The sequence below is a fragment of the Triturus cristatus genome, chromosome 6 (assembly GCF_964204655.1).
Source record: "Triturus cristatus chromosome 6, aTriCri1.1, whole genome shotgun sequence".
Lineage (NCBI taxonomy): Eukaryota > Metazoa > Chordata > Amphibia > Caudata > Salamandridae > Triturus > Triturus cristatus.
Window position 1 is genome coordinate 1,760,123,059 of NC_140589.1, and position 26,968 is coordinate 1,760,150,026.

Consider the following 26,968-nt stretch of genomic DNA (forward strand, 5'->3'; position numbering starts at 1 on the left):
TTTGAATTCAAGAGAATCCCCCATAATGTTATTAAAGAAGAGAGTCTCGATAAAAACTAAAGTGCCAAAATTGTTCCAAGATGTAAGAGTTTCGAATCTTGCTCACATGTGGTTGCTGGGATTAACAAACCCGTCGGAGCTTGGCGCGCGCGCTTGGCGGGGCGGGGGAGCGGACCTTGTTGTTGTTAGTGGGGGCTGTGGTGGTTGAAAGAGTGGCGCTCACATTTAGATGAACAAGCCCGGCGGAGCGTGGCGCGCGCGCTTGGGGGCGGGGAGCGGACCCTTTGAAGTGCTCCCAAAAGGCGGAATGCATGGCGGCACGATGCGCGTGATTGTGCGCGTGCTAGCCATGCAATCCGCTTTTTGGGAGCACTTTTCAAACCCGCTTTCTATAGTCTCGCGTTGCGATCGCTTACGCGATAGCAAGGTCGAGACCTAAAAAGGACCAGAACGCTGGCAGAACAATGGGCACCTTTCACAGTTTCTCCTTTGATTTGGAGATGCCAGATGGGTCTGTCAGGATCTGCTGCTATACATTCCCAGAAACCCCAAACAATTGGGCTACGCCCCTGGAATGAGGGAAAACCGGTTCTGCCCATGACAATGTGGAGGACACCTCATCTCTATAGGGAAGTGGCTAAAGGAAGAGATAGAGGATTGTGGGAGACCTCGTGTTTGAGGAACTCTGTGTAGATTTGCCATAAAGCAGGCAAGTAAGTGCTGGTAAATGAGGTGGGGATTCTGTGAGAAAATTATGATGGATGCAGTGAACTCTCCGGTCACTTTGTCCACCAATGGCCACAAAAGTGCGCAAAGGCCTAAATTACCTAGGCAGAGCACGGTCCGGTGTGGGATTGAGTGTACTATGCCCCACGCTTATGCTGTATTTAGTTACTGCTTACCCATTTGCACAAACCATTATCTTTCTCAAAAGTTTGGTAATGAACGAGTGTTTGTTCATGGTGCATAGTTTATGAAGAGAGAGTGATTACTGCTATGGGGTTGTTTATTCCTGGGATTACTCTCACCCTTCTTTAATTTAAGGACCTTGCTAAATTCATATACCATCTTGTTGTGTCTTACAGAAGCCTCACTGCTTAGTCACACCAGGGAGACTGGTGAGCAGGTACTTCTGTTATGTATCTGCTTCCCAGTCAACGATCAAAACCCCAAATCGACTACATACCAATTCCCACTGGTTTAGAAGCACATGGCAAACATTACCATCACATATCAGCTGCTGCATTTCATATTATTAACAAACAGAAGAGATTATATCAGATGGAACTAATCTGTTTCAATTCATATTTTGGAAGCCGTGATTTTTAGTGGATAAGTAGATGTCTAGTGATTAACAGTGCAAACCAAATTGTCATTGCATACACAAAATCAATCTACATACAAATACAGAGGTCTGCCACTGGCCGTAGGACTCATTAGATTACGGTTGACAAATCTTGTTCCATTTGGAGGCAATTTGTGCTGTGTTTTTCAGCATAACCAATACATTTCCTATTTTATATACATTAAATTTAATGTATATCATTCACATCTGAAAACCTGGTGTCAATCACTCCCCAACCACCCACAGCCATTGAACAACCATGAATTAAATGGTATTCTTTATGAACGAAACGCATCTTTTGTGAAATGTTGTATTTCTTTTCATGCAGATACAGTCCGGCATACCTCAGAAGCAGCTGTGCTTCAGAGGAGAGCGGGTCACATGGATCCAGCCCACAAGTCTCAGTGAACTAGTGACTCTCAAATCTCTACATCCGGATGCTAAGCTGGTAGTAGGAAACACTGAAGTAGGTAAGAGGAAGTACTGACATTATATAACGTACTTGAAGGGATGCGAGAAGGTATGAAGTTATACAGGTATTTTGTTTTCTCACACCCATGATCTTTATACTTTTAGTCGATCACATTAGTGCATGACTTGCTGCACTGCCCCAAACCAGCCACATTAAAATGCTGTGTGCACCTCCATCCATACTGCTCCACACACCCCCAGCAAAGCACTGGGACATGAATAAGAAAGAAACAAGACTAAAATGCCTACTCTTCAGTGCTACATCCATGAACACAAGTCGCTTTAACATCTTCGGCCTACTCTCAGAAACAAGACCTCACCGTCATTACACAAACACGGCTCAGCAAGATGTTTGCACTCACATGTCACGAAGCCATCCCACCAGGTTTTTTCATCATAAACAAAATTCATTTTGACAAAATTGTAGGAGTCCTGTAGAAAGCCTCACCATGAACAATTGAGAATCCTTAATGATAAGATGTCACCTCACTCCAACTATAACTTATTCCTTCCTTTTAATGTATTGACCACCACACAGCAATGCCAACTTTGAAAATGTGTTCCTTGATGCAGTAAACAACACCCGACTGGACTACCCAAACCAATTAATTCTAGGAGACCTCAACATATGGTTAGACTAGAAGAATCTATCTACAACCACAGCTATTAGAACCAACCTTCAAGCCTTCAACCACCAGCAAATTATTTCTGGGTCAGCTCACTGCGCAGGACACACTATAAACAATACATATATATACAAAATATCATCGCACAAAATAAAGTAATAACATAAAAGCAGCATAGTTTTTAAGAGTTTGCAGATTTTTTCATCGGACTGTTTTTTAAAGAATTTGTTTTCACTTTTTGCACTAAACACCCAACGTTTTTACAATTTAATTATCTTCATAATATCACTCATCTGTCACCTTGACCATCCCAACATCATGTTTCCACTATCAGTGATTATAAGATATAGTCAGCCTATTGTATTGCGCACTTCTTCGTTCCCCCCCTGGAATACATATTTATGCAATGCATCATAAAAAACAATAATATTACTAAAAGCAGTTATTTCATGCAAATTGTATTTTGACTCCAGTTTTCTAACATGACATTCATGTCGTCACTGTTGATAAAAAGACATCTTGTTATTCATACATCCTAATGATGTACGAAAATCCAAATTAATTATATTCAATTTATTGGTTCTACCATCCTTTTGTCAATCATGAGTTTCCTGTATTAGGTATTGGTTATCTCATAGATATTCAAATCATTCAAGTCGAGTCAAGAGATACTTTATTTCGGCCTGATAAGGCCATAAAAGCCCGGATAAAACATATAAAAATACAGTACAATCGATACAGCTATTTCAGTATAAAAATTTAGCGTACACGTTAAAAAGTTTGATCATTAAAAAGACTATCTCCAAAGTTGTACTGCCATTAACGCCGTTCGCCTGTCCAAGACACTGGTGCCAGCCGTGGCGGCAGACAGTCACATTAATCAGAAAGTTCGCTGCCACAGGGCAGGAAGAAGGCGGCACGACCATCCATGGTTAAGGTACTTTTATTTAGCTTCAAACAACAGCGCGTTTCAGCCGCAAGCGGCCTTTGTCAAGGTATAGATTAAAAGGTATAGTAATTATCCTAAGAAGGCTCCGAGTATATCAGACATGTAATGCAAGTTCATAAGTTAAAAGGCGGAGTTAAGAAACAGAGTCCCGGGTCATGATGGAGACATAGGGTGGGTAGTTTGGACTTGCTGTTTCTTTAAAACTGCTTGGTATACACACCGCATTGAAAACAGATAACAGGACACTGAAAAAACAATTGCCATACTGCTATCATATTTTAGGATCCTATAGGCCTGTGAGCAATGGGAAGTTCCACGGGTCCTACATAACTGTCGTAGCCAGCAATGTCTTATTACCTTATATGTTGGGCAGAAAAACAGTACATGTAGGTCTGTCTCCGTACAATTTTTGCAAGTCGGACAATCTTTGGTGGAACTGCCCCCCCACTTGTGAGTAGCAGCACATAAGGGAAGTGCACCGTGCCTAAACTGCAAATAAAGTTTTTGGGCAAGAGAAGGCTGTATATCATCTATGCTAGATTCTAAACTATAATGCAGTTTAACTTCTAGAAAGGCTGTTGTAAGTGTGCCTGTCCTGGGGCCCCTCAGTAGTAGATTAGGATTGTAGTCCTTTAAATTCTTAATCAAAGCCTTCCTAGGTGTTAACGGGCATCTATCTTCAGAACTATCCCACAAATCTCCCATTCCAATGGATAGCAAGGAATTATTGATGTAAGTGAGCCAAGATATTTTACTAGCACCATTGAGGTTTGCCACTTCCCTCAGTTCCTCTCTGTACATAGCTAATTCTGGGGTGCTCCATAAGCGATGCCAGTATAGCAGGGGTCTGAGGGCAACCTCCAGTGCCATTGGGCTAACTCCAAGATCCATTTGGAGCGGGGTTAGTTGTGTACTTTTGGGAAGTCCCAAAAGTTGTCTGAGAAATGAGTTTTCAGTCTTAACAAGTTGTTCAGGTGACCGATGATCCCATAGTTCTGCCCCATATAGTGCAGCTCCTCTGGCTTGCGCCTTCTATATTTCCAGCACCGGCCCCAGGAAATTATGTACACACTTCCTCTGCTGTTTCGCTAGCCGCCCTGTTGCTTGAGCCAGTTTAAGACAAGCCTTCTTGATTTGAACGCCCCACTCCATTTTCTCATTACGGGACAATCCCAAATACTCATATACAGGGACTTTCTCTAGGGATTCCCCAGCTAATTGTGGATTGGGTCGTGTTGAGCGCCCTGCATTGAAAACCATATATTTTGTTTTCTGGGTATTAATTTCGAAGCCCCTATTCTTACAAAATAAGTAAAAGATGTCTAAAACCCTTTGTATGCCTCCTTGACAGCAGGAGGGTATCATCTGCGAACATAAAGGCAGGTACCTTGCGGCCCACTTACTTGGGAGCATCTATGTCCCCTCCTGCTGTCAGGGCTCCTACTAAGCCACTGATGAAGATACAAAAGAGGATCGGAGCCAGAATACACCCTTGCGTACACCTCTCTCTATAGGTATACGATCGGCGAGGTTCCCGTTATTCCCGTATCTGATTTGAGCAAAATTATGGTCATATAATCTTTTCAGGATGTGGCATAAGTACGAGGGCGCTCCCAAGTCTAATAGAATAGCCCATAATTTCTCCCTGGGAACTAAATCGAAAGCCAATTTTAAGTCCACAAAGATCATGTAGAGACTGCCACCCTCCACGATTACTGAATTCCAGTGCAGTAGTTGTAACCTGAAGACTTGATAGATTGTGGACATTTTTGTTCTGAAACTGGCCAGGTAAGGACTAAGAATGGAAAATTGCTCCATCCAGTTCTGTAATCGGTCCAGAAGCACTCGAGCAAAGATTTTTTGTGCGACATCGATAAGGCTAATGGGCTGATAATTCGCAGGATGGAGGGGTGAACCCTTCTTAAAGATCGGGATGATTTCCGCCCCTAACCATCTTATAGAATTCTCCATTCCCTGAAGAATAGCGTTGAATACGCTCCATAGGTACGGAGCCCAAACGCTAGGTTCAGTGAGATAAAAATCTCCAGGGATCTTATCTAAGCCCGGAGCCTTTGCGGGTATTACTCGGACAATTGCAGCCGTTACCTCTTTTAGGGACATGGCGAGGGTATTCAGACGGGCTGGGTGTGGCTGGGGGCAATGAGTTGCTATTTTCCCAGAATCGCCCTCCACCTTAGAATAAAGTAACTGGAAGTGAGCCCTCCAAACCTCGGCCCCTAAATTCAGTTTGAATGCTTGTTTGTCCTCTTTGGAGTCTGTACTTATTATTTTCCAGAAGGTCCTCATGTCCCTACTATTTAGGGCATGCCTCAGACTCTCCCACCTTTCTTCTTCTTTCTTTTTTAGCTAGCTTAATTGTTTTTTTGTAAGATAGCCTATTAGCCTTTATTACCAGCTTGTCATTAGATTTTATGGCTGAGAGCAGGGTTTTCTTGGCCTTTCGGCAATTCCCATTATACCAGGTGTGGCTGGGTTCACTGCCTTCCTTTGATCGTGATACATACGAAAAGCCAGGGCCGCTATTAGGCCTTGGTGGTTTTCTGCAATTTCACGGAGTGGACGAGTAGAGTCTCCAAGCTCACTCAATTGATTTGCAGCCTCCAGATATGATATGATTATTTGATAAAGCGACGCCAGTCTATCTTGAGAATCGCATAGGGTACCCCATCTTACTCTCCTCCTACAGACAGTTAGAGTAGGCCCTAGTGTTTTCGGAGATTGGCCGCTTAGGACATCCCCAGTATATGGAGAGTCCAATTCTAAAATCAGGTCATTATGATCACTGCCATATCTGGGGGCAATCTTAAAATCAATCATTCGGTGCCAAGATTTAGTGTTCACCAGAATATAGTCTAGGATCGAGGGGCAGCCCGGTCTGTTATAAGTAAAATTAGCTGGACAGTCAGATTTGGAGCGCCCATTGCACGCCCTGAGCGAATGATTCAAGGCAAGGGTGTTCATCTGTATGACTAATGGTGTCCAGGCCAAGTTGGCGGGGCATTGGCCATTGGAATAGCCCAATGCAGGTCCTCCTCCTTTGGGTCACCTGCCTCCATGTCCTTCAGTGGTTCGTACTGACAATTTAGATCGCCAGCCAGGATCACTATGTCATTGTCGATGACTGTGGGTAGAAATGACGATAATTTGTCAAGGGTGGGAGACTCTTGACCATACCCTATTGGTCGTGACTCGTGAGTAGGCATTGAGAAGCACTATCCTAGCTCAGGATGGGAAGCTCAAAATAACACAGAGGATGTCACTTGAAGATGTCTCTACCTGCTTCACTGAACAACCTATATGGGTTGCAATCCAAATACTGAGACCCCCAGATGGTCTACCCTTCCTCCCAGATGTGGCTGGTGAATTAAAAGTTGTATAGCCAAGTCTATGTGTGTCCTCCCTGGCCCAGGTTTCCTGGAACATGCATATGTCATTATCTTGGGTAAAGGCACCCCACTCCGGATTGTCTACTTTGGAGCGGAGTCCTGCAACGTTCCAGGATAGCATTTGGAGCTTCGGCGAGTCATTTGACAGCTTGCTAGGGTTTCCGGGGTCCTTATCTAAAGGCCAATGGACGTTCCTAGCTGAGGGCTGGTTGACTTCTATGGTTGTCAATGGTGGGTTCACCGACTGATGGACATTATAAGTCTGCAGCAGAGGCTCTACATTATTGTGGAGGGAAGGTACTCCCAGTATCTCATCCCTTTCAGCTCTTCTAACTCCCCTGGCCTCTACTGATCCTTGTACTTGAGGCATGGGGTTGCCAGCGGGGGGAAATACCTGGTCCGTAGTCAACGGCTTAGTTGTACCTCGTCGATTGGCCATGGGGCTAGACTCAGTAAAATTCACAGGGGACACTCTCGGGTTTGGCAAAAGCAGGGACTTTGGAACTCCAGACTCTGGAAATCCAGACTCTTGTTCAGCCATGCGCGGACTAGTTGATTCGAGTTGTCGGGAGCCTCTTATAGCGACCCTGCTATCAATTAGCTCAACAGTCGGTGTCTCTAGTCAGTCGTTGTCCTCCAAGGAACCTAGGACTGCATAGTAATTACTCACTAGTATATTATATCTGGGTTGATTCCACCCCCTGCCTCTGTCCATCCCTTGTAAAGGCTGCATATAGCCAGATGGCTTATAGAAGTACCCCAATGGCAGTATATGTATCCCTGTTTGCTCTACAGTCCAGTTTCCCGCCCTGTCAAGTAATGTTTGGATGAGATAAGGTGACCCAAACGACAGCACCACACAATCACCCCCTAGGGACGTTTTGGATCTACCTATCCAACCAACCCATCTAACCATTTTGAATTCTGTAAAGAGTGGGGAGGATAATCCAGTCCTCGAACTTAGCAAGGAAAGTGCTTTATTTTTAAGGGATGTCCAATGTTCCCTGGTTCCATCAGGCAGCATGGGGACATTAGCCAACACAATTGTGTAGGGGATTGGTTCCGGTGGAAGGTGCAGGGAGTTTATATCAGATAGGGGCTTCCCTTCTACTTTCATGTCTAGGTCTGCTAGGTGAGGTATCATTTTGAATATGTATTAGTAGTTCTTGCATGGCACTTGGAACCTGTGACTTGTGGTGAATATTGGACATACCTGCCTTGTTCTGGCACATAGACGGGAGATCAAATTGTGCTATTTGAGGAGCTATCACTGGACCAAGGCCTGGGGATCGTGATTGTGCAGGCTGAAGCCTGTCGCCCCTATTGATTTGGGTGTTTTTTGTGTTACAATGGCAAGGGTTGATCGATTGAGGCTGGCTAATCTGAGTACAGGGGCCGCTGAATCATGTGTGCATTACTTGTCATTGATTCGAGTTTATCAATACTAGTTTCTATTCTAGTTACTTTTTGCAATAGGGGTTCTAATAGAGTTGTGACCAGCCCACCAATTTTTGCCCAGAACTCCATGCTTTCAATGCCCTGTATGGAAGTTGGGGAACTTGTAGGGGGCATTTTATTAACAGGACTAGTTGCGGGCGAATGCCCTTCAACCTCCTCCTCCAGGTCCTCCACCATGTTTTTACTTTTGCGTCCTCTCTTTGATGCAGGATGTATTGGCTTGTTGGGGCCCTGACCCTTTCTTTTTCTGGATAGGGTTGGAGAACTACCCCCCAGATTGGTTTTGCTTTTCTGACCCCAAGTGATTACTTTGGGTTTTACAATTGCGGCCCTTGGCTTAGTACTGTCATTTACTTCAGCGGTGTAACTAATCGGTGTCCTATTTAGAGAAATAGTCTGTTGACAGTCTGTGTTATTTGGGGGCACTAGCATGTCTAGTTGCCCTTGGGGGAGTTTTGGTACTAAGGACAGTCTTCGCTCTGTTAAAGCAATTTCATGGATGAGAGCTGACTCAGCGCATGACAAAAAAGCATCCAAGGTCCCCACCACTCCCAGTCCTGTGAGTGATTTTCTTTTGTTCATTTTGTTGATACACTCAAGGGCAGCAATATATAACAGATGGTAAACAGTAATTATCAACTGATAATGATAAAAACCCATAAGCCCGCATACAATGGCCCCCCTAGCAAAGTCAATAGTCATATAAGTGTAAGGCACAGAATATTAATAAGGTGGCCCTGCCGGGCACAGACGGGCCCACCCTTGGCCCGGGCTTTGCCCAGGCGTGTCTGCGCACGTCCCACACTGCAGGAGCACTGGCGTTGCTTTGTGCGCCTCCTGGCACTAGCAGCATCTGTGTCCGGTGCGCGTGCCCCAGTGAGTGCCGGGAACTGCAGTCCGTGCTACACGCGCCCCCCCTCCAAGCAGGAGCCGAATCCTCGGGTCAATGGCGACAGTGGCGGTGGCAGGTCCGGCAGCACAACAACAGTGAGTATTCCCTGGCAAAGTTTAAAAGAAGACTCCCGTGCTGCGAGAGCACTGGCGTGGTTTTGTGCGCTTCCTGCCGCTTGCAGCATCTGTGTCCGGTGCGCGTGCCCCAGTGAGTGCCTGGAAGTGTAGTCCGTCAAAGGCGGCAGTGGCGGTGGCAGGTCCGGCAGCACAACAACAGTGAGTATTCCCTTAGTAGAGTGCACCCTTTCTAATCGCTTGTTCATTAGGCTGAATCATTCAGTAACAGATATATGTACACCACTTCATCAATAATTTATGTGCTTATTTATAGCTATGTGTACACAAAAGAAGCTACCCTGAGTGAAAGAAGACTGAAGTTAAAACGTGTTAATTGGAGTGCCTGGCATCTCACAAAAAGTGAAGGACTTTCCTCACACACCACCTAGTGTCATGCTTCATCATCAACAGTCCTCACTCTCTAAAAACTTGGTTTCATAGAGAGCGGGCCCGCTTTCGATCAAACCAAGTGACCATGGTTTATGTGTTGCCTTATTTAGAGCTACACACATCTAGGTAAAAAAACAGGAGGCGGATAACATTTTTACTTAAGCCGGTAATAAGACGAAAGGTGCGCGCACTTTAGCTCACAAGGTTCACCCTCGATCTGTCATGTGTTTTCTGAATGGCCCTTTGTAGTTTTCCCTAAGTTAGCCTAATTGTGCACGTTGTAGGCCACATTTCCATTTGCACATGTTACTATATAAACCCTCTTACTTTAGTGCCACATTGTACTTTCGCAACGAACCAGCATATGTTTTCGTGTTCTGTTCTTTTCCTAGGATTTAGTCTGAATAACATAGACAAGGTCAAACAACAAAACCCCTTGTTATTCTCTCTGGTCAGACACTAGCACCTAGACATAACACGAGAACACAGCTGCTGTTTGTGAACACACATATCTTGTCATACAGCTGAGTTCAAGAGTTTGAACATAAACACTGAGCGAAAACTCTGCGTCAAGATTGATACGTCAGCTGAGATGTAGAACATCCATCTGTGTATACTAAGGTATGGGGTCCGCCACTAATCCTAGAGATCTTTCATATAAAATTGTTTAGCTTTAGTATAAGGGGAGGGGTTTTAGGCTAATCTGTCTTATAACGTGACAGGGCTTTTCATGGTATACGGTTTATTAACCATGCTACCTGTATTTTTGGTATGCATTTGTTTTCTACTTACAGCACAATAGTTTAAATAAATATTCTAAACTTCCTTCGTGTCTCTTGGTTATCTTATTGTGGACGAGTGGGAGAGCAAAAGGGTGTGTCCTGCTTCCACGTTCCCTGAGAGGGTCGAGAGTGTTGTGTTCTGGGGTGCCAATTCACTTGTTTCTCTGGTAAGGTTAGGAGGGCATGTGAGGCATTATAGCTAGTCGGACTCGGGCTCATAGGTACTGAGGTAGTATGGTGACTCAGTCCCTATATGCTGACGTTCTATGGTCCCAATCATAGTTCTGTTCCTGAGCAGAATCTTTGCAACAGATCGACGTCCATTATACAATTCTGTCTGCACTCCCAAAAGCTCTAATTCCCCTACATTTGTTTCCCATTATCGTTTCTATTGTATTGAAGCTCCTGACCAGGCCATACATGTTGGTACGGTCACTGGCAGTGCTGGCAGGGCCCATTGGTGGTGCCCACTGCTGTGGCCTCCTGACGGGGGCCCTGAAACTTATTTTTGTATCAATTAAGCACTGTCTAGGGTTCAAGAGTTCAACCTACACAAGCATTCAACAATAATGTGTGATTGTACAAATACAAAGATGCATTTAGGATTACTGAGCCATGGGGCAATTATAATAATGTATTTATTTGTGGTGTTTTATAACGGGAACATGGCTCATGGGCATTAGAGCACTATACAAGAGAAATATTTAAACCGTCAAAAGCATGCATATAAGCAAAACAATGAAAAAGTTATATGGACCGATGTAGTAAGGATTTGAGGGATATGGGGAAAATCCAAACATGTAATTAGGATTAATGAGGGATGGTGCAAATCTGAAAATACACTAAGGATTATTGAGTGATAGAAGAAAAATGAATATACATAATGATGGTAATACATGACATTTTGTGGGCCTTTTGGCCTCTACGGTGCCCACTCCTGTGTAGTGGTTACAGTGGTCTAATGATGGTAATTGTACATTGTGAGCATGCTTGGCTCAGCCCTGCTATAATGCTTCACTGGCATAATATTGGAAAAGCCTGGCACATTATAACACAGCTGTTTACAGACCTAGGCTGTAAGATTGTTGTAAGTGTCAACATCCATTTATATGCTCCCTTATCCATTTGTGCATTCAGCTATTCATCCAGCTATCCTTCCATCCAGACACATATGCTAACATAGACAATATATTGCATAGGCTAATAGCAGCTAAAGTGGACGTGGGTCCGTGTTACGGAAAGTGCCCCGGGAAAGCAGTGGGCATGTGCGCCCGCTCTGCGCGTCTCCGGGGCAGTTTGGTATTACAGAAAGGGCCGCAAGATGCTTGTGCGGTGCTTTCTGTAATACAGATAGCGCTGGCACACATATAGCGCCAGCACCTTTACCAGAGGGTGTTCACCTGCATGGGGGTGTGGTTCCATGCAAATGAGGGAATCCTTTTGCCTCTGCGCCCGCGCCGTATTATAGACACGGGTGCTGAGGCAAAGAGGCTGCCAGGGGCCCAATGACAGTGAGCCAGCTAAAAGGTGGCACACTGTCAGTTCGTCCCCTGATGGCAACCCTCAGGAGGGTAAAGGGGTTCCTATGGGCCGCCCAGATGTCTCCTTGCAGGCAGGTGCAGTCACTCACTAAATCCCAGGAAAAAGTGCAGGCGGGTTGCTGCTTGCAAGGTAAAACACAGAGCGGCTGCTTCAAAGCTACTTGAATGCACTTGAATGCACTGCCCCCAGGGTAGCACGAGGTCACAGCTGCTCTGGGGGCAGCACATTCTATAAAATAGGGCGCACTTTCCCTGTTTGCACCCGGCGCAGCTGCTTTAAGGTGTCCCATTGGTCAAACAGGGATACTGCAACCTATGAGTAATAGGGCCCCTGGTAAATAGCTTCTCTCACTCGATATAAGCCCTACTTCCATCACTGAGTGTTTATGAAACTGAACACTAATATGAGGGCCTTATGTTTTTAATCCAGTGGGAAACCCAAGAGCAAGCGAAGGCACCTGGTTTGACTGGGTCTGCAGAAATACAAATATTACGTTATGAAATGCATTGAAATCCACCCCAAGGAATAGGGTAAAAATAGCGTTTGCAGAAGGGAATATAAATTGACATTAAATAAAGGAAGGCTGAATTACAGTTAGAAACATGGGAGAAATTGGTATGCTCCGGTAAATTAAAAGATACCCAGGTATTTTGGCAGTTAGTAAATTCAAATTAATTTTCCAAAACAACTAAGTAGACCCTGGGATTGAATACTGGCTCTGAATACTGAATAGCTCATTTTAAAAGGATTCACTTCCCCTCAGAGATCAACATTGAAATTGTAGGCTCAGAGTTGCCTGTTTTTCCTGTTCATATACTATTTTCTTTAGAAGAGGTGGCGGCTGCAATAGTCAAAAGTCTTTCTAAGATGGCATCGGGTCTCGATGGGGTCCCTATCGACCTATATAAAAAAAAAGTGAGTTTTGAGCTCCTCTTCTTATAAAGAACATAAATGCAGCCTGTAAAAATGGCTTGCTTCAGTCTTACTGCTCAGTAATTATCCTCCCAGTGTTCAAAAAGGGGAACTGCCAGGATCCTAAATGCTACAGACTAATTTCTTTATTAAACTCTAAGGTGTAAATATAATTGGTAGAGCCATTTTTGACAGATTATTGCTTTGAGTCTCGGAATCTGAATACTATCTGAGGTTCTGGACAGGTCTGGGAAAACTGGAGCAATGTCTCATCTGCATTTGCAAAGCGCAGTTCTCTACACTCAAGCCTATGGATCATTCCTGTGCCTTTAATAGTGTCAACTGGAAGAAGTTGTGGGAACGTTTGCTATCAAGAGACCTGGATGGGGTAAGGGGTGGAGCTGGTTGATTTGCAGTGAGCTCTCCATTTTGATCTTTTCGCTTTGGTAAAATTTGAGGAAGGTGGGGAACACCTTTTTCATTGACGGTGGCATATGCCAGGGCTGTGCTTTAGCCCCAATTCTGTTTTTGTTTTATATTAATGGCCTTGACGCTATTCTAATTATGAAAGTGCGGGACAGGCCTGTAGTCAGACAGGCCTGTTCTCATCTTCTTCTTATATGCTGATGAGGCAGTCTTACTTGCCAGAACTTAGAATGGTCCTACAATTCTTCTTGATCCTTTAGGAGATATCATGAAGCAAGTGAAGTTGTAATCTAAGCTCTCTAAAACATTCATTATGGCCTGTGGTCCTAGAACTCTGAAGACCCATTGTTTATCTGTCAAGGGCAAACCATTAGTAGGGATAAATTAGTTTGCCTGTTTTTGGGTAACCTTAGAACATTCTAGTACAAGGGCCCCGTCTATTACTAACAGTAAAATGTGCTTTATACAAACCAGAGGGTACATTTTTAATCTCGCCTCAAATATAGGGAAAAGCCTATCAGCCCAGTTTTGGAGTATGCAAGAGGAAATACATTCCAATCCTAACCTATGGAGCAGGTATTTGTGGATAAAGGGATGTCAGAGTCTACAAGCAGAGGAGAATAAGGTAGGTAGAAACATCTTGGACACTCCCATGTGCATCCCACACTGTACTATACACCACAAATTGAGCTTGGACTATGTTGAGGACCATATCAAATTAGCACCCTTATTAGTGTGGTCTTCGATTTGATGTAACGACCATGGCTCACTCAACAAAGAAGTTTAGGAAGACTGTTCAACATACGATCCAGGTGACGAAACCCCCTGGCTCCAATATATCAGGGATGGCTCCCTTAACATTGGGAGACATCTATTTTCCATACGCTGTTACATGTAAGGAAAAAGATAAAGAGTGGCTTACAAAGATTTTTTTGGATGCAAAGGAAAGAGAAAGGGAAAAGGCAGAGGTAATGAAATCTCTATACAAGAAAGTTTTGATTCAAACTTCAATAGGACTGGAGCCTTATCTGGACCCGGGCCCACACATCTGGGAGTGGACGCTCCTCACCAGGTTCAGACTGGGCTCCGCACTCTGCTTCTCTTTTGTCCACTTATGTATAGCAGGCCTATGTGGCAGCCCACGTGAAGCATCATGCCTGCAGACTCTGTTACACTTCCTAGATTTTTTGTACTTTTTACCATATACATTTTTAATCCCTATCCTCGGGAGACTGCAAGTCAAGGGATGCAGAGTTTGCAGACCAGCGTTAATTTACTTTCAAATGCTTAACTGCCCCAGGGTTTGTTTGAGAGTAGGCTCTGTTTTAAAAGCTGCTATTAGATATCATAACACCTTAATTTTCCGAGTGTGTGGGTCAATACTATTTTCATGAGATTCTGTGTATTTTTTCTTGATGTTTTAATTTGTTTAGAGCCTGTGATAATATTGTTTCTTAAATTATTTAAGCATTCTAAATTGTGCACCATTTTAACTGAATCTTCGTTATTCTATCGCTTGCATTTTATTTGATGTTAATTTAGTGTTCTTTTATGATTATTTTTAAATGATCAAATAAAGAGAATTAATTTAAATGTATGATTGACATATTCTACCATTCATCCATTCACTCATCCATCCAACAATCCATGCACTCGCTCACTCACTTATTAATTACTGATGCCCTAAGTCTCCCAGTCATGTGTGTTTCACAGTTCCACCAATGGATAGAAAGAAGTGCCTCATTAGCACGATGCTAAAGTAAAGCTCTACACACCCTGCATGACACTTGCACACCTCTCTGGGTGCTCCATTCACAAAGCCTACATACAATCTGACATAGCGCATTGCACATCCTTATTTTCAGAACTCTAAATGGTTTCACTGGAATGAATATGCAAGTGCATTCATTAAGTGAAACATAAAGAGCAAAGTTGTAGTGTATATATTGCCAGTGTGCCTTTACTGCATAGATATATAGCTGAGACAACTAAAGAAGGCCCTTTATAACGTTGAGTTTCAAAATAAATGAGTGGATGGAGGACATTTATCTAGTGCACACAACACATTGTGGGGCATATTCACAAGCTCCTTGGGCCGCCGGTGCGTCACTTTTTTTGACGCTCCAGCTGCGCAGTGTGGTGCTCCATATTTACCAGGCCACCCTGTATGGCTTTTCGTGGCCTTATAAATACGGCCTCTTTTCACACGTCACTTTGCGTGAAAGGCATGTGCCACGGGTGTTGCTGTGGGTGTTGTTTTGGGTGTTCCCACGCAACACACATGGATTTTGCCTCATTCCCAGAGTTAGAACATTTGGTAAACCTGGGAATGCATGTAGCATTCTGCAGCACACATAAAAAGAGGAAAACACCTCATATGATTGTTTTTGTATCTGAAAGTGTCCCTTCCTGTACAAAAGCAATCTCCCTTAAAACGCAGACACGCTTGCACCTGGTGCAAGGGTGCCTGTGATGCAGCGCGGAATGCAAAATCCCTCTTTTCGTCACAGGTCATAGATCGCACAGCCACACTCAATCACTACATTCGCTGGTGGGGCCCATAACACCAACATTCATCCTCTATTAACCTGTTTCCAAAGAGGCGGTTGTTCCACTCGCTGTGATGCAAGGAAGTACTCATTTATCCCTAATAGATTTCCCTACCTTTCTCTATTTATTAAGGCCTAAACTTCACCTTTTAGTACTCCTCCCATGAATAGGCCATGAATCAGCTAGCTGCTGGTTGAAGTGATAACTAAATCTATAATTTATTTACATAAATACACTTTTCATAATAACGACCCAACACAGTTCTTGTAATAAATCTTAAATCTTTATCTAAATAATTGAAAATCGAATCTTTTGTTTAATCAAGCAGTAGACCATCATATTTACCTATTCTAGCTAAAAGTCGTCCTCTAAGTCAAAATCTTGGTCATCAGTTCATACTGTCAGGGTCTTAGGAAACAGCTGTCCTGCAGTGTCACCGTCCTCTCCGTCAGCATAACGTCAGGAAATCGAAAATCTTCTGAAGGGTCTCGCGCTCACCTCTCTAATCTATGGTGTTTCATAGTAAAATTACATTCCAAAAGTAACAAGTAATATTTTAAAATGCTTCTGGTTGGTCCGTTAAAATGGTTCAACAGCTTTCCCATGCGGAAAATGTGTCTCTAGATATAGTTCATAATTTCTTCGGAAAATTATCTTCTATTGTTTCTTTCAGAGCAGCTGGCTGGTAGCCCGGAGTGTCCTTGAGTGGCACAGTTGAGTTAGTCGCGTAGAGGCCACTGCTGCTGATGGTGACGCATGCGCACTTCTCCCAGAGACCTTCACAATAGAGTTGTGTTCGTCAAATAGGGATGTCGGCCATTTTGTGGCCACCAAATGGTCAACTTAAGCAAAGAAACACAAAAACGTAATTAATACATGGAAATGACTAATAAAATGTTATCCCCTTACTAATACCCATATGTGTATGTATTTATCTAGCAGAAGCAACACTTAATGCAGGTTATATTCACATTAATAAAGCACAAATGACGAATACATCACGTAAGCAACATATATTCATGCAAAATTCTAATTATCTATGATCAATATGCATATACAATTTAGTTTATGTATTAGTTAGGCCATGCAAATGCAATTCCCACATGTATTCTTATTAGTAAAGTTGATTAAATTCCACAGCAATCCTTTTTTTTTTTTTTGAGTTTTCAGGATTTTATTTATTTATTTTTTTAAAAATATTTTTATTGATTTTCTTACATAAATATATATACAAGGCACGACACATTTGGAATGAAGTATAATACAAAACAATAACCAAGTAGATATCCTTTCTGTACAAAGTAAAGAAATATAACTTATAAGATATTCTTATTACTACAAAGCTTCAGTAGGGAATCAATTAGGTTCCTCTTTCCATTGCTTAATTGGATCCCACATTTTTCTCCCTAATTCTCTCCCTCTTTTCCCCTTTCTAGCATATATTGCCTTTTCTAAATTATATATTACCAATAATCAAGCAAGCCACTGATGGTACGATGGCGGTGTAGGATCTAACCAGGCGGAAGTTATACATAATCTTAATACTGCCATTGCGACAAATATAAGATATCCCCCCTTCATGTAAATATCACTGTGATTAACCCCAAGAAGAATTATCGATGGAGACAGGGTTATTTCAACAGCCAAAACTCTGGAAAGAAATTCCTCAATATTCTTTTGTATTGGTTGCAGATGGGTACATGTTGCGATCATGTGTGTCAGATCCGCCTCTAAACTTCCGCACCTAGGGCATCTAATCCCCGAGGTCCCTCCCCACTGTGCAATTCTCGCAGGAGTATAGTAGAGATGGTAGATAGTTTACCACTCATTCTGGTATATGCGTTATATTTCCCCAAACCAAAGCTTTTTGAAAATGCTTTCCATACGTTATAAGCCGCTAAAACCGTCTTGAACCGCGTCCTTTTAAAATAACAGAAATCAGTATGTTTCAAAAATAAATTTTCGGCTTCTGCCCCCATGACTAAACCATAAATTGCCAACGTACCAAGCTCATCCTGTCCTTCAGTCTCTGCCCCTCCTATCAGGCCCACCATGTTCTGTAGGGCCGCTGCCCAGTAATATAATTTTAAATCCGGGAGCGACCATCCACCCCTATCTCGAGGCAATGCCATATACCTAAGAGCTCTCCTTGTCTTTCCCTTTGCCCAAATAAATCTATTAATCATATTTTCACATTCCTTAAACCATCTTGATTCAAATAATAATGGTATTGCTCTAAAGAGATATAAGAACTTAGGTAGTATCAGCATCTTTATGATGTTAGTACGCCCCACAATTCAGAGATGAAGATTCTCAAGCCTATCTAAGTCCCTTCTCACTTTAGCGAAGACAGGTGTCGTGTTTTTCTCTACCAAAGTATCTAAATTGGAGGAGATAATTACCCCCAAGTACACCCCATCCTGCACCACTCGATGATCAGAGCAATCTACAAATGTATTCTTAATTATCTGTGTCTTATTAGAGTTCAATTTATAACCTGATACCAGTCCGAATCTAATGGCCTCAATTTCAACCTGCCCTATAGCTTCTGTGGGATTAGATGTAATCACTGCCACATCGTCTGCATATGCGAGCACCTTAGAATATCCTATGTGCGTATACACCGGCGAAATCCTTTCACAGCTCTCTATTCTTCGGATCAAGGGATCAATATACATCGCAAATAAAAGCGGAGAGCAGGGGCAGCCCTGCTTGGTGCCTCTCTTAATTTGAAAAGAATTAGTTAAAACTGAATTAATCCTGATTACAGCTCTTGGAGCTCTATATAATGCTTGGATTGCCTTAATATATCCATCTTTTATGCCTACCCTTTTCAAAATATGCCACAAATAGTTCCAGGAGACCCGATCAAATGCTTTTTCAGCGTCTAATAACATAACAGCCATCGGGTCTCCTGAGACTTCCATGGCATCAAATAATGTGTTAACTTTACGGGTATGGTGGGTCGTACCCCTACCCGGAATAAACCCATGCTGATTACTACTAACAAGGGGACCTATTATTTGAGCAAATCTTGTTGCTAGTATTTTAGAAAAAATGTTGGCGTCAGAGTTCATGAGCGTGATTGGCCTATATGATGCCGGCATGGTGGGAAGTTTTCCTTTTTTCAGAATTACCACTATTTCAGAGCCACCCCATGACCCTGGTATGGAGACCCCAGATTGTGCTTTCTGTATCGTTGCCGCCAAGTCTTGAGAGAGAGTACCCCAGAATGTTTTATAAAATTCAATTGGTATTTGGTCAGGGCCTGACGCTTTACCCGGAGGGAGATTCACTATAGCATTTTTAATCTCTTGTAGGTCCAATGGTTCTTCCAGCCCCTCTGATTCTTCCTCTGATAATCGCTCCACTGGTATATCCTCCAAGTATATCCCTATCTCATCCAGATTCCCACCATTTTGCTCATCATATAACGAGGTATAAAATTTCCTAAATACCTCTCTTATTTCATCTGGATTTGTGCGCAAATTACCTTCCGAATCTATGATTTCTCTTACCTCGCCTGAAGCAATCCTTTGTCTTGTACGTATAGCTAATGTTCTACCAGCTGCTTCACTAAATTCATAGCACCTTTCTCTATTGGTCAAATATATCTTAGCTGCCTCTTCTGCGATAATCTCTTCAGCATCCATTTTTACCTTTGTTAATTTTAGAAGTGCCTGATCTAGGGGAACCCCTGTCATAACACAGTGTTGCAGCTCTTCCTCTGCGTCCAAGACTGCCCCGGTTAGTTCTCTAACTCTGGATTGCTCCTGTTTACGTTTAAAGGTATTAAAGCTTAAAGTTTCCCCTCGTACCCCTGCCTTGAAAGCATCCCAGACTATTCCTGTCTCTGCGCTGCCTCTATTATTCTCAAAGAACTCCTTAATCCATCGAGTCATATACTGAATATATACTGAATAATATGCTGGGAGATTTTAACCTACACACGGACACAAGCTCTGCCCCCAGAGTTAAAGAGCTGAAAGAAATTTGCAATTTGGCTCAGATGGTCCAACAGGTGCAATCTGCCACTCATGAAGGGGGTCATTGTTTAGATCTAGTATACTCTAATTTTAACATCTCTGCAGATCCACCCTACCCCATTACATGGTCAGATCACTTTCCTGTTCACTTCTCCTGGTCTATAAACAACAGCCGTGTGTCACCCACACCCAAGCTTGGGGAACGTCCAAGGAGAATTAATATTCCGGACCTAGTGGTGGCCCTTACCCACTCCACCCCAATGAAAGCACAACATTTGGATGAAGCTGTAGACAACTTCTCATCCTGGATAGACACCTCCATTAGATCCTTACCAAAAAGCAAAGAAAAAAATAACCATAGGATCACTCCCACTTCCTCCTGGTACACTGAACAATTAAAAATCTTAAAATTTGGATGTAAGGCGCTAGAGCGAATATGGAGAAAGAACTATTGCCCTACTGCTAAATCGGAACTCCGTGTAGCCCAACAAAGCTACTACGCAGCAATTAAAACAGCTAAAGGGGAATTCTATGCGTCTAGAATTCTAAAAGCTAAAAACAACAGTCGAGAAATCTTCTCCATAGTTAAAAGCTTCACTACCCCGGTTGCAGAGAAGACCTCTTTTCCTTCCTCCACAGATTGGTGTGAGCAACTATCCACTTTTTTCATTGAGAAAATTCAAAACATTCAAAACAGTCTGAATAACCCTGACCAGCCACCCGACCCACAATCTGCTCCAGCCTTAATTCACCAACTTCCTCTTCTTTTCCCCTCTCAAGTAATTAAGGCTAAAGCAGAGATGACCGAGTTTACTCAGGTCAAAAATATAGATATCATGACCATATTAAAATCTCTGAAATCAGGGTCACCTATAGATCCTTGCCCTGCGAGGGTCCTTAATGGAATAGCTGAAGTTATTGCCCCTATGGTCACCGCTCTGGTCAATGAATCCCTTACTTCTGGAATTTTACCCTCCAAGTGGAAACAAGCTAAACTTCTCCCCCTGATAAAAAAACCTTCCGCCGATCCATCGATCACCTCCAATTACAGGCCTTTATCCCTTCTACCAGCCCTTGCTAAAGTTTGCGAGAAAGCTGCATTCCGGCAACTTGAGAGATTTGTGGAATCTTCTGAGGCTCTTCATCCGGCCCAATCGGGTTTCCGCACCTCTTTCAGCACGGAAACGGCATTGGTGGAGGTGGCGGAGGCCATTAGGGATTGCCTTGACGGAGGCGGCAGAGCGGCCCTTATTCTTTTGGACCTCTCTGCCGCCTTCGACACGGTGCCCCACCTCCAGCTTCTATCTAGGCTGGAGGACATCGGCATCTCGGGTACGGCACTGGAGTGGATCAGGTCTTTCCTCTCCGACCGGACCCAACAGATCTGCCTCCCTCCCTTTTACTCCGCTAATCAAAGGGTAGAAACTGGAGTTCCCCAAGGATCAACCTTAAGTCCCCTCTTATTTAATATTTACTTAACTCCCTTGATTCGGCTGGCAGAGAACTGGAGTGCTAAGATTATGGCTTACGCCGATGACACCCAGCTTCTCTTCACCTGGAAAAAGGAGAACTTGTGCACCTCTGGAGTACGCCAATGCCTATCCTCTGTATTTGCCTGGCTAGCTAGAGCTTGCCTCAAATGCAATGAGGAAAAAACAGAAATTCTGTTCTACGGCCAATTTCCCACTGATTTTAAGGAGTCTATCTGGCCCACTGAATCAACATGTCCAACGGGAGAGAGTGGGTTGGCCAAGAACCTGGGTATCTGGTTTGGAGCAGATTTATGTTTTCGAGATCAGATCTCACGACTGGCGGGGACGTGTTTTGGAATCCTGACTACTCTTCGCAAATTCTTTCCCCTTCTTCCTCAAATGGCCAAAGAAACGGTAGCCAGAGCTCTGGTGCTCTCCCGTCTGGACTACTCTAACGCCCTTTATGTAGGGGCTCCAGACTACCTGATCAGAAGGCTACAGGTAGTCCAGAACGCAACGGTGAGACTCATTTTTAACATCTCAAGGAGACTTAGCGTTCGCAAACAGTTGAAGGATCTACACTGGCTCCCTGTGGCCCAAAGAGTGCACTTTAAAACTTTGGTCCTCGTTTATAAGGCCCTTAATGGACCGTGCCCTGCCTATCTAGCCAAAAGATTCACTCTCTACCTCCCGACCCGTCAGCTGCGATCCACCTCCAGAAAGCAGGTGGTCGTCCCCAGATTTAAAAGAGTTCGCCTGGGTGGACAATCTTTGACGGTAAAGGGTGCTCAATGGTGGAACGCCCTGCCAGACGCTCTCAGACACTCTTCCGACTTGTATAATTTTAAGAAACTACTTAAAACGCACCTCTTTCAAATCCACGAATAGCCTCCCCCTTTTTACCACCTTGACTCAGTTTCGTTCCCGCGCCAGGACAGTCTTGACTATTTGAGCGCGTTATAAATCCGCATATAACATAACATTTTTGGTCCTGCAGTAGCCCACGCTCGAATGTCCAAATTCTGACCTTCCTGGGTCGTGAGGGCATATTCAAGCTCATAATCAAAGGGTTATGATCACTAAGTATACGGGGAAGCCTTTCAATCTTTGCACAGGAGATCATCGAGTTAGAAATAAAAAAATAGTCTAATCTTACGCAAACCTGATGAGGGGCAGAGTAATACGTAAATCCACTATCCCCGTTTTTTAGCTTCCCCCAAACATCTGATAACATATTGTTCCTCACAAGCTCTCCTAGTGCTCGATGTGTTCTTTTCTTTCTTCCCTGATACCTACCGAATGATCCTGTCTCTACACCTAGCCCATCTGCCCCATTTATATTAAAATCCCCTCCTAATATAATCTGAGGTGCCCAGGAGGATAATTCTGCATCTAAGAATTAAAAACTCTCTGGATAATCCTCCGTTGAACCATAAATTACCCCAAGGGTACACCACTCTCCCTCAATAAGACATTCAATTAATGCCCACCTACCCCATTGGTCTTCTAGCTTTTTCCTGGTGGTCACATTTCTGTTCTTTGATAATATTGCCACCCCTCTATGTTTAGAGCCTTGTTTTGAATGTGCCAGAACTTGAAAACCTAATTGATCCAAAAGGTATGCCTGTGAGGCCATAATATGGGTTTCTTGCATGAATATAAAATCAACATTCATTTGTTTTAATAACACGGCAACCTTTTGTCTTTTCTGGCGATCATTCAGACCACTAACGTTCCACGTTGCTACTCTAATAGCCATTGTAGGTCAAGTAGAATTGATATTCCCGGAAAAAGACACAAATTAAAGTTAAAGAAATTTCGGTTCAAAAGTGTCAATACATTACATCTAATGCATCTAATACTGCTTCCTGGTTTCTGTTCAAATGGCTTTACCTTCATTCTTAAAAATACAAACAATACTAATCCTTCCCATATTTGCATTTCTTTACTTGTGCAATTCTTAGTTTGTCGTGCCCTGCCCCCCTTCGTTACGCCCCCACCCTCCCCAATCTCCCCCCCCCCCCTGCAAACCCTCCCCCCTTTACTGGCAAATAGGTCAATCCTGACCTATGTATGGCGACCTAAAACCTGAGGATGTCTACCTCCTCCCCCCCCTCTCACCTACCACCCTTTTCCTACCTTAATTCCACGTGCTACCACTATGACCATCCATTTTTCATGATAGTCACCCAATTTGTACTCACACTAGTAAATTTAATTAGCTTATTAACTTATAAACATCTTATTATTCAACAATTCATCAGGTTGCATCTAAAGTAGTTGTTTGACTCTTTTGACCTCTTCTCTCCTTTAATGCAAGCAGATATTCCTGAGCGAGTACCTCAGAGGAAAACACCCTGGATTGCCCATTAGCTACTACTTTAAGTCGAGAAGGGAACATCAAATAAGCTTCACATCCTGCATTTTGGAAAGGAGTTATTAACTGTCTCATCCGCCACCTTCTTTCGACGGTAGTGTGACAAAAGTCTGGCCGAGCGAAAAAATGTATATCTTTATAAGATCTCTTGGCCGCTGGCTTTGCCTTGCTCATAATCTCCTCTCTTGCCAGAAAGTTACCAACATACACAAGAATCGCTCTTGGGTTACCATCTGTGGCTCCTCTTATCTGGATTTGAGGAAAGCGGTGGGCCCGCTGGATCTCATTTTCCCAACTCCATTTAGTGATTTCAGGAAATGCGCCTTTAAATATATCAACCACAAAGGCCCGAGCGTCCTGGCCTTCCTTGCCTTCCTCCACACCAAGAAGTCTTATATTGTTCCGCCTTTGCCTGTTCTCAAACTCCTCCAATTTCCACAGGACATCTGTTGCTGTTTTCTCCTGTGCATGTTTATCTTCCTGGAGCTTGGGAACTGCATCCTCTAACTTCCCAGTCCTTTCCTCTACCTCTGTAACTCTACCAGCCATATCCGCATATAGTTTGTTAACCTTCCGCAGGGATCCTTCTATTTTTTTGTTAGCCTGCCTAGCTCTTCGACCTTCTGCTCTTGCTTCGGTCTGCATTTGTTTTAATGTCCCGAGTAACAATTCAAAATTAGAATTCTGGATCATTGGTTGCTCCACATGACAATGTTGAGGAGATTGCTGGGTTTGAGGGTGTATGGTTCCCTCTTGATAAACCTGTGATGTAGCTGAGTAGTCCCAGTCCAGCTTTTTAACCACTTCCCGCTGCGTAGGACTCGATAAGTTCTGTACTGGGTCTTGTACTTTTACATGCGACCTCCTTCTGTCACTCCTCGACCTCCGACATCTGAGATTTCTACCACCTGTTGCCCTTTCTACTTCTAACTCTGACGCCTCACTATCAATCTCAGAGTTTCTGGAGTGATGACTTGGTGAGGATGCGGATGAAGATGAGCCTGACTCTGAATATGAGTCAGATCTATCCGATCTATCCAATTTTTCGCTTAAACCTGATGCTGAATCTATATTTAAGTCTGTATAGGGAACGCCCTTGCCCCTCCCCTTATTTTTGCCAACATGATCCTCATCATCATCATCAACTGAATAAAAGCATTCATCCGTTGGTGAGCCTGGGTTAGTTACTCCCTGCACCTTGAGGTCATTAATGCCCCGAATGTCTTCAATGGCTTGACACTTTGTAGTCTTTAGATGTTGTAGTGTTTGCTTACCATCCATAGTAATCTGAGCAGACTCGATTAAGGATTCAACTAAGTGTTGGCTATCCCCCAATTCCCCCAGAGCAGCAACTCTTGCCCCCAATTTAATCACAGGCTCAGGCTCAGGCTCAACGTAATTAATACATGGAAATGACTAATAAAATGTTATCCCCTTACTAATACCCATATGTGTATGTATTTATCTAGCAGAAGCAACACTTAATGCAGGTTATATTCACATTAATAAAGCACAAATGACGAATACATCACGTAAGCAACATATATTCATGCAAAATTCTAATTATCTATGATCAATATGCATATACAATTTAGTTTACGTATTAGTTAGGCCATGCAAATGCAATTCCCACATGTATTCTTATTAGTAAAGTTGATTAAATTCCACAGCAATCCAATTAATACAATTACGATTAGTTAATTATTCTTATTAATAGAAACATGCAAAATGGAGAGGGTATACAACATTTTTTAAAATAAAACCCGCTCCAGCAATCCCCCCTTTGGTGATTTTATCACCACAACAACACTAATTTATTCACCCTTTTACGGATAATTGAAATGTATTCTTGCTCTTATTCATAATTCAGTTTCCTCTTCATCTCTTTTTGCCTTTTTATACATGCTTTCTTTCCATTCTTCTAAAGTTATCTCTACTCAATCTCTATCTGGATCCTTTTCTTTTCTTTTCTTTTTAGTTTTTCTCTTTTTATTTTATTCTTTGTTTTCTTATTTTTACAGCACATGCAACCTAATCTTGGTATTAATAACACAAAATTACACATGTTAATGGAAATAATATCTTACCTATAAATGTACTACCTATTTTTACTAAAAAGTTTTTATTAGCAGCTATTTTCTTCCCAATCTTTTCCCAAACACCTTCAACATCCAGTGGTACAATTTCGTCATGCAATTCAGTAATATTTGTAATGTAAACTTTCAGATATTTGCTTTCGTCTGGAATGTAAGTGTAACAATGTTGAACTTTCAGCATTCCACAGACTCCACCCTCTTTTGCCAATAATATATCCAGGGCAAGTAGATTTTGCATTACCATAGCACGCATGGCAACCATTTCAGTATTAACCAATGAGAATCCTCCAGAGGTGCTTGTTGACAAGCGATCCACTACTGTTGATAATCTTCTAATATTGTTCGCATTCAGAGATATTCCCACTGCTGGTATCAATGCTCCAAAAATGTCACCTACAATTTCTGCCCAAGATTCTCTTTTACTACGTACTAAATGATTACCTAAACTATGTACACCATCTTTACCTCTGTCCATGTGAAAGATTTTTGGAAAAAACCAGGCCTACGTAACATGTGCCATACCAATGGTCTGGTAAAGGATAATATGCCCATTTATCACAGATAAAATAAAGTCCAGGGAAAACTGGATCTCTTCTACCTTTAAATCCCCATCCACCCATGATTCGGTATGTATAATGGCACTCACTATTCCCTAAAAAATGATTGTCATAAGCCGTTTGGTTCCTTCTAATACACGGTTTCCCTTTGTGAGGCCAATCTAAAGCCAAAGTTGGATTGGACTCTCCCTTCATATGTTTTTCCATTTCTACATCCCAGACTGTTTTCTCCCCTTTTCCTTCAGATGCCTTTCTTCACATTTTCAATCTCCTTTCCTCGACCATGTCTAGGAATGTCTTTTCTTCTTTCTTCAAACTGCATGTCAAATTATTTTTAAATATATACTCTAATGTTAACTCCTTAGTTTCTAAGAAAAATTCACCTAATACCTTAGCAGGTCTTACTTTGTTTAGTTTTTTTTTTTTTTTTTTTTTTTAAATTCAGCTTTATTTCGACTTATTTGTCATAAAAGCGACATACATAATTTAAAAACATATATAATACACAGTCCAAAATTTCCAGGCAATATAAATGGAGGTGAGTCACATTCAATTCTATTACAGCTATGCTAAAAACATATAAATTAGTTAAGAAGCCAGATAATTTATAAAAG

At 42.7% G+C, this 26,968-nt stretch overlaps 1 protein-coding gene across 1 annotated transcript in view; it reads left to right on the top strand.

Moving 5' to 3' along the window:
* The window catches only part of LOC146821939 (xanthine dehydrogenase/oxidase-like), a 645,326-nt gene that overhangs the window by 189,171 nt on the left and 429,187 nt on the right, over positions 1-26,968 (top strand). The window contains exon 9 of the mRNA XM_085613025.1: positions 1,674-1,815. Within this exon, the coding sequence (XP_085469151.1) occupies positions 1,674-1,815 (142 nt within the window). The remainder of the gene's footprint in view (positions 1-1,673; positions 1,816-26,968) is intronic.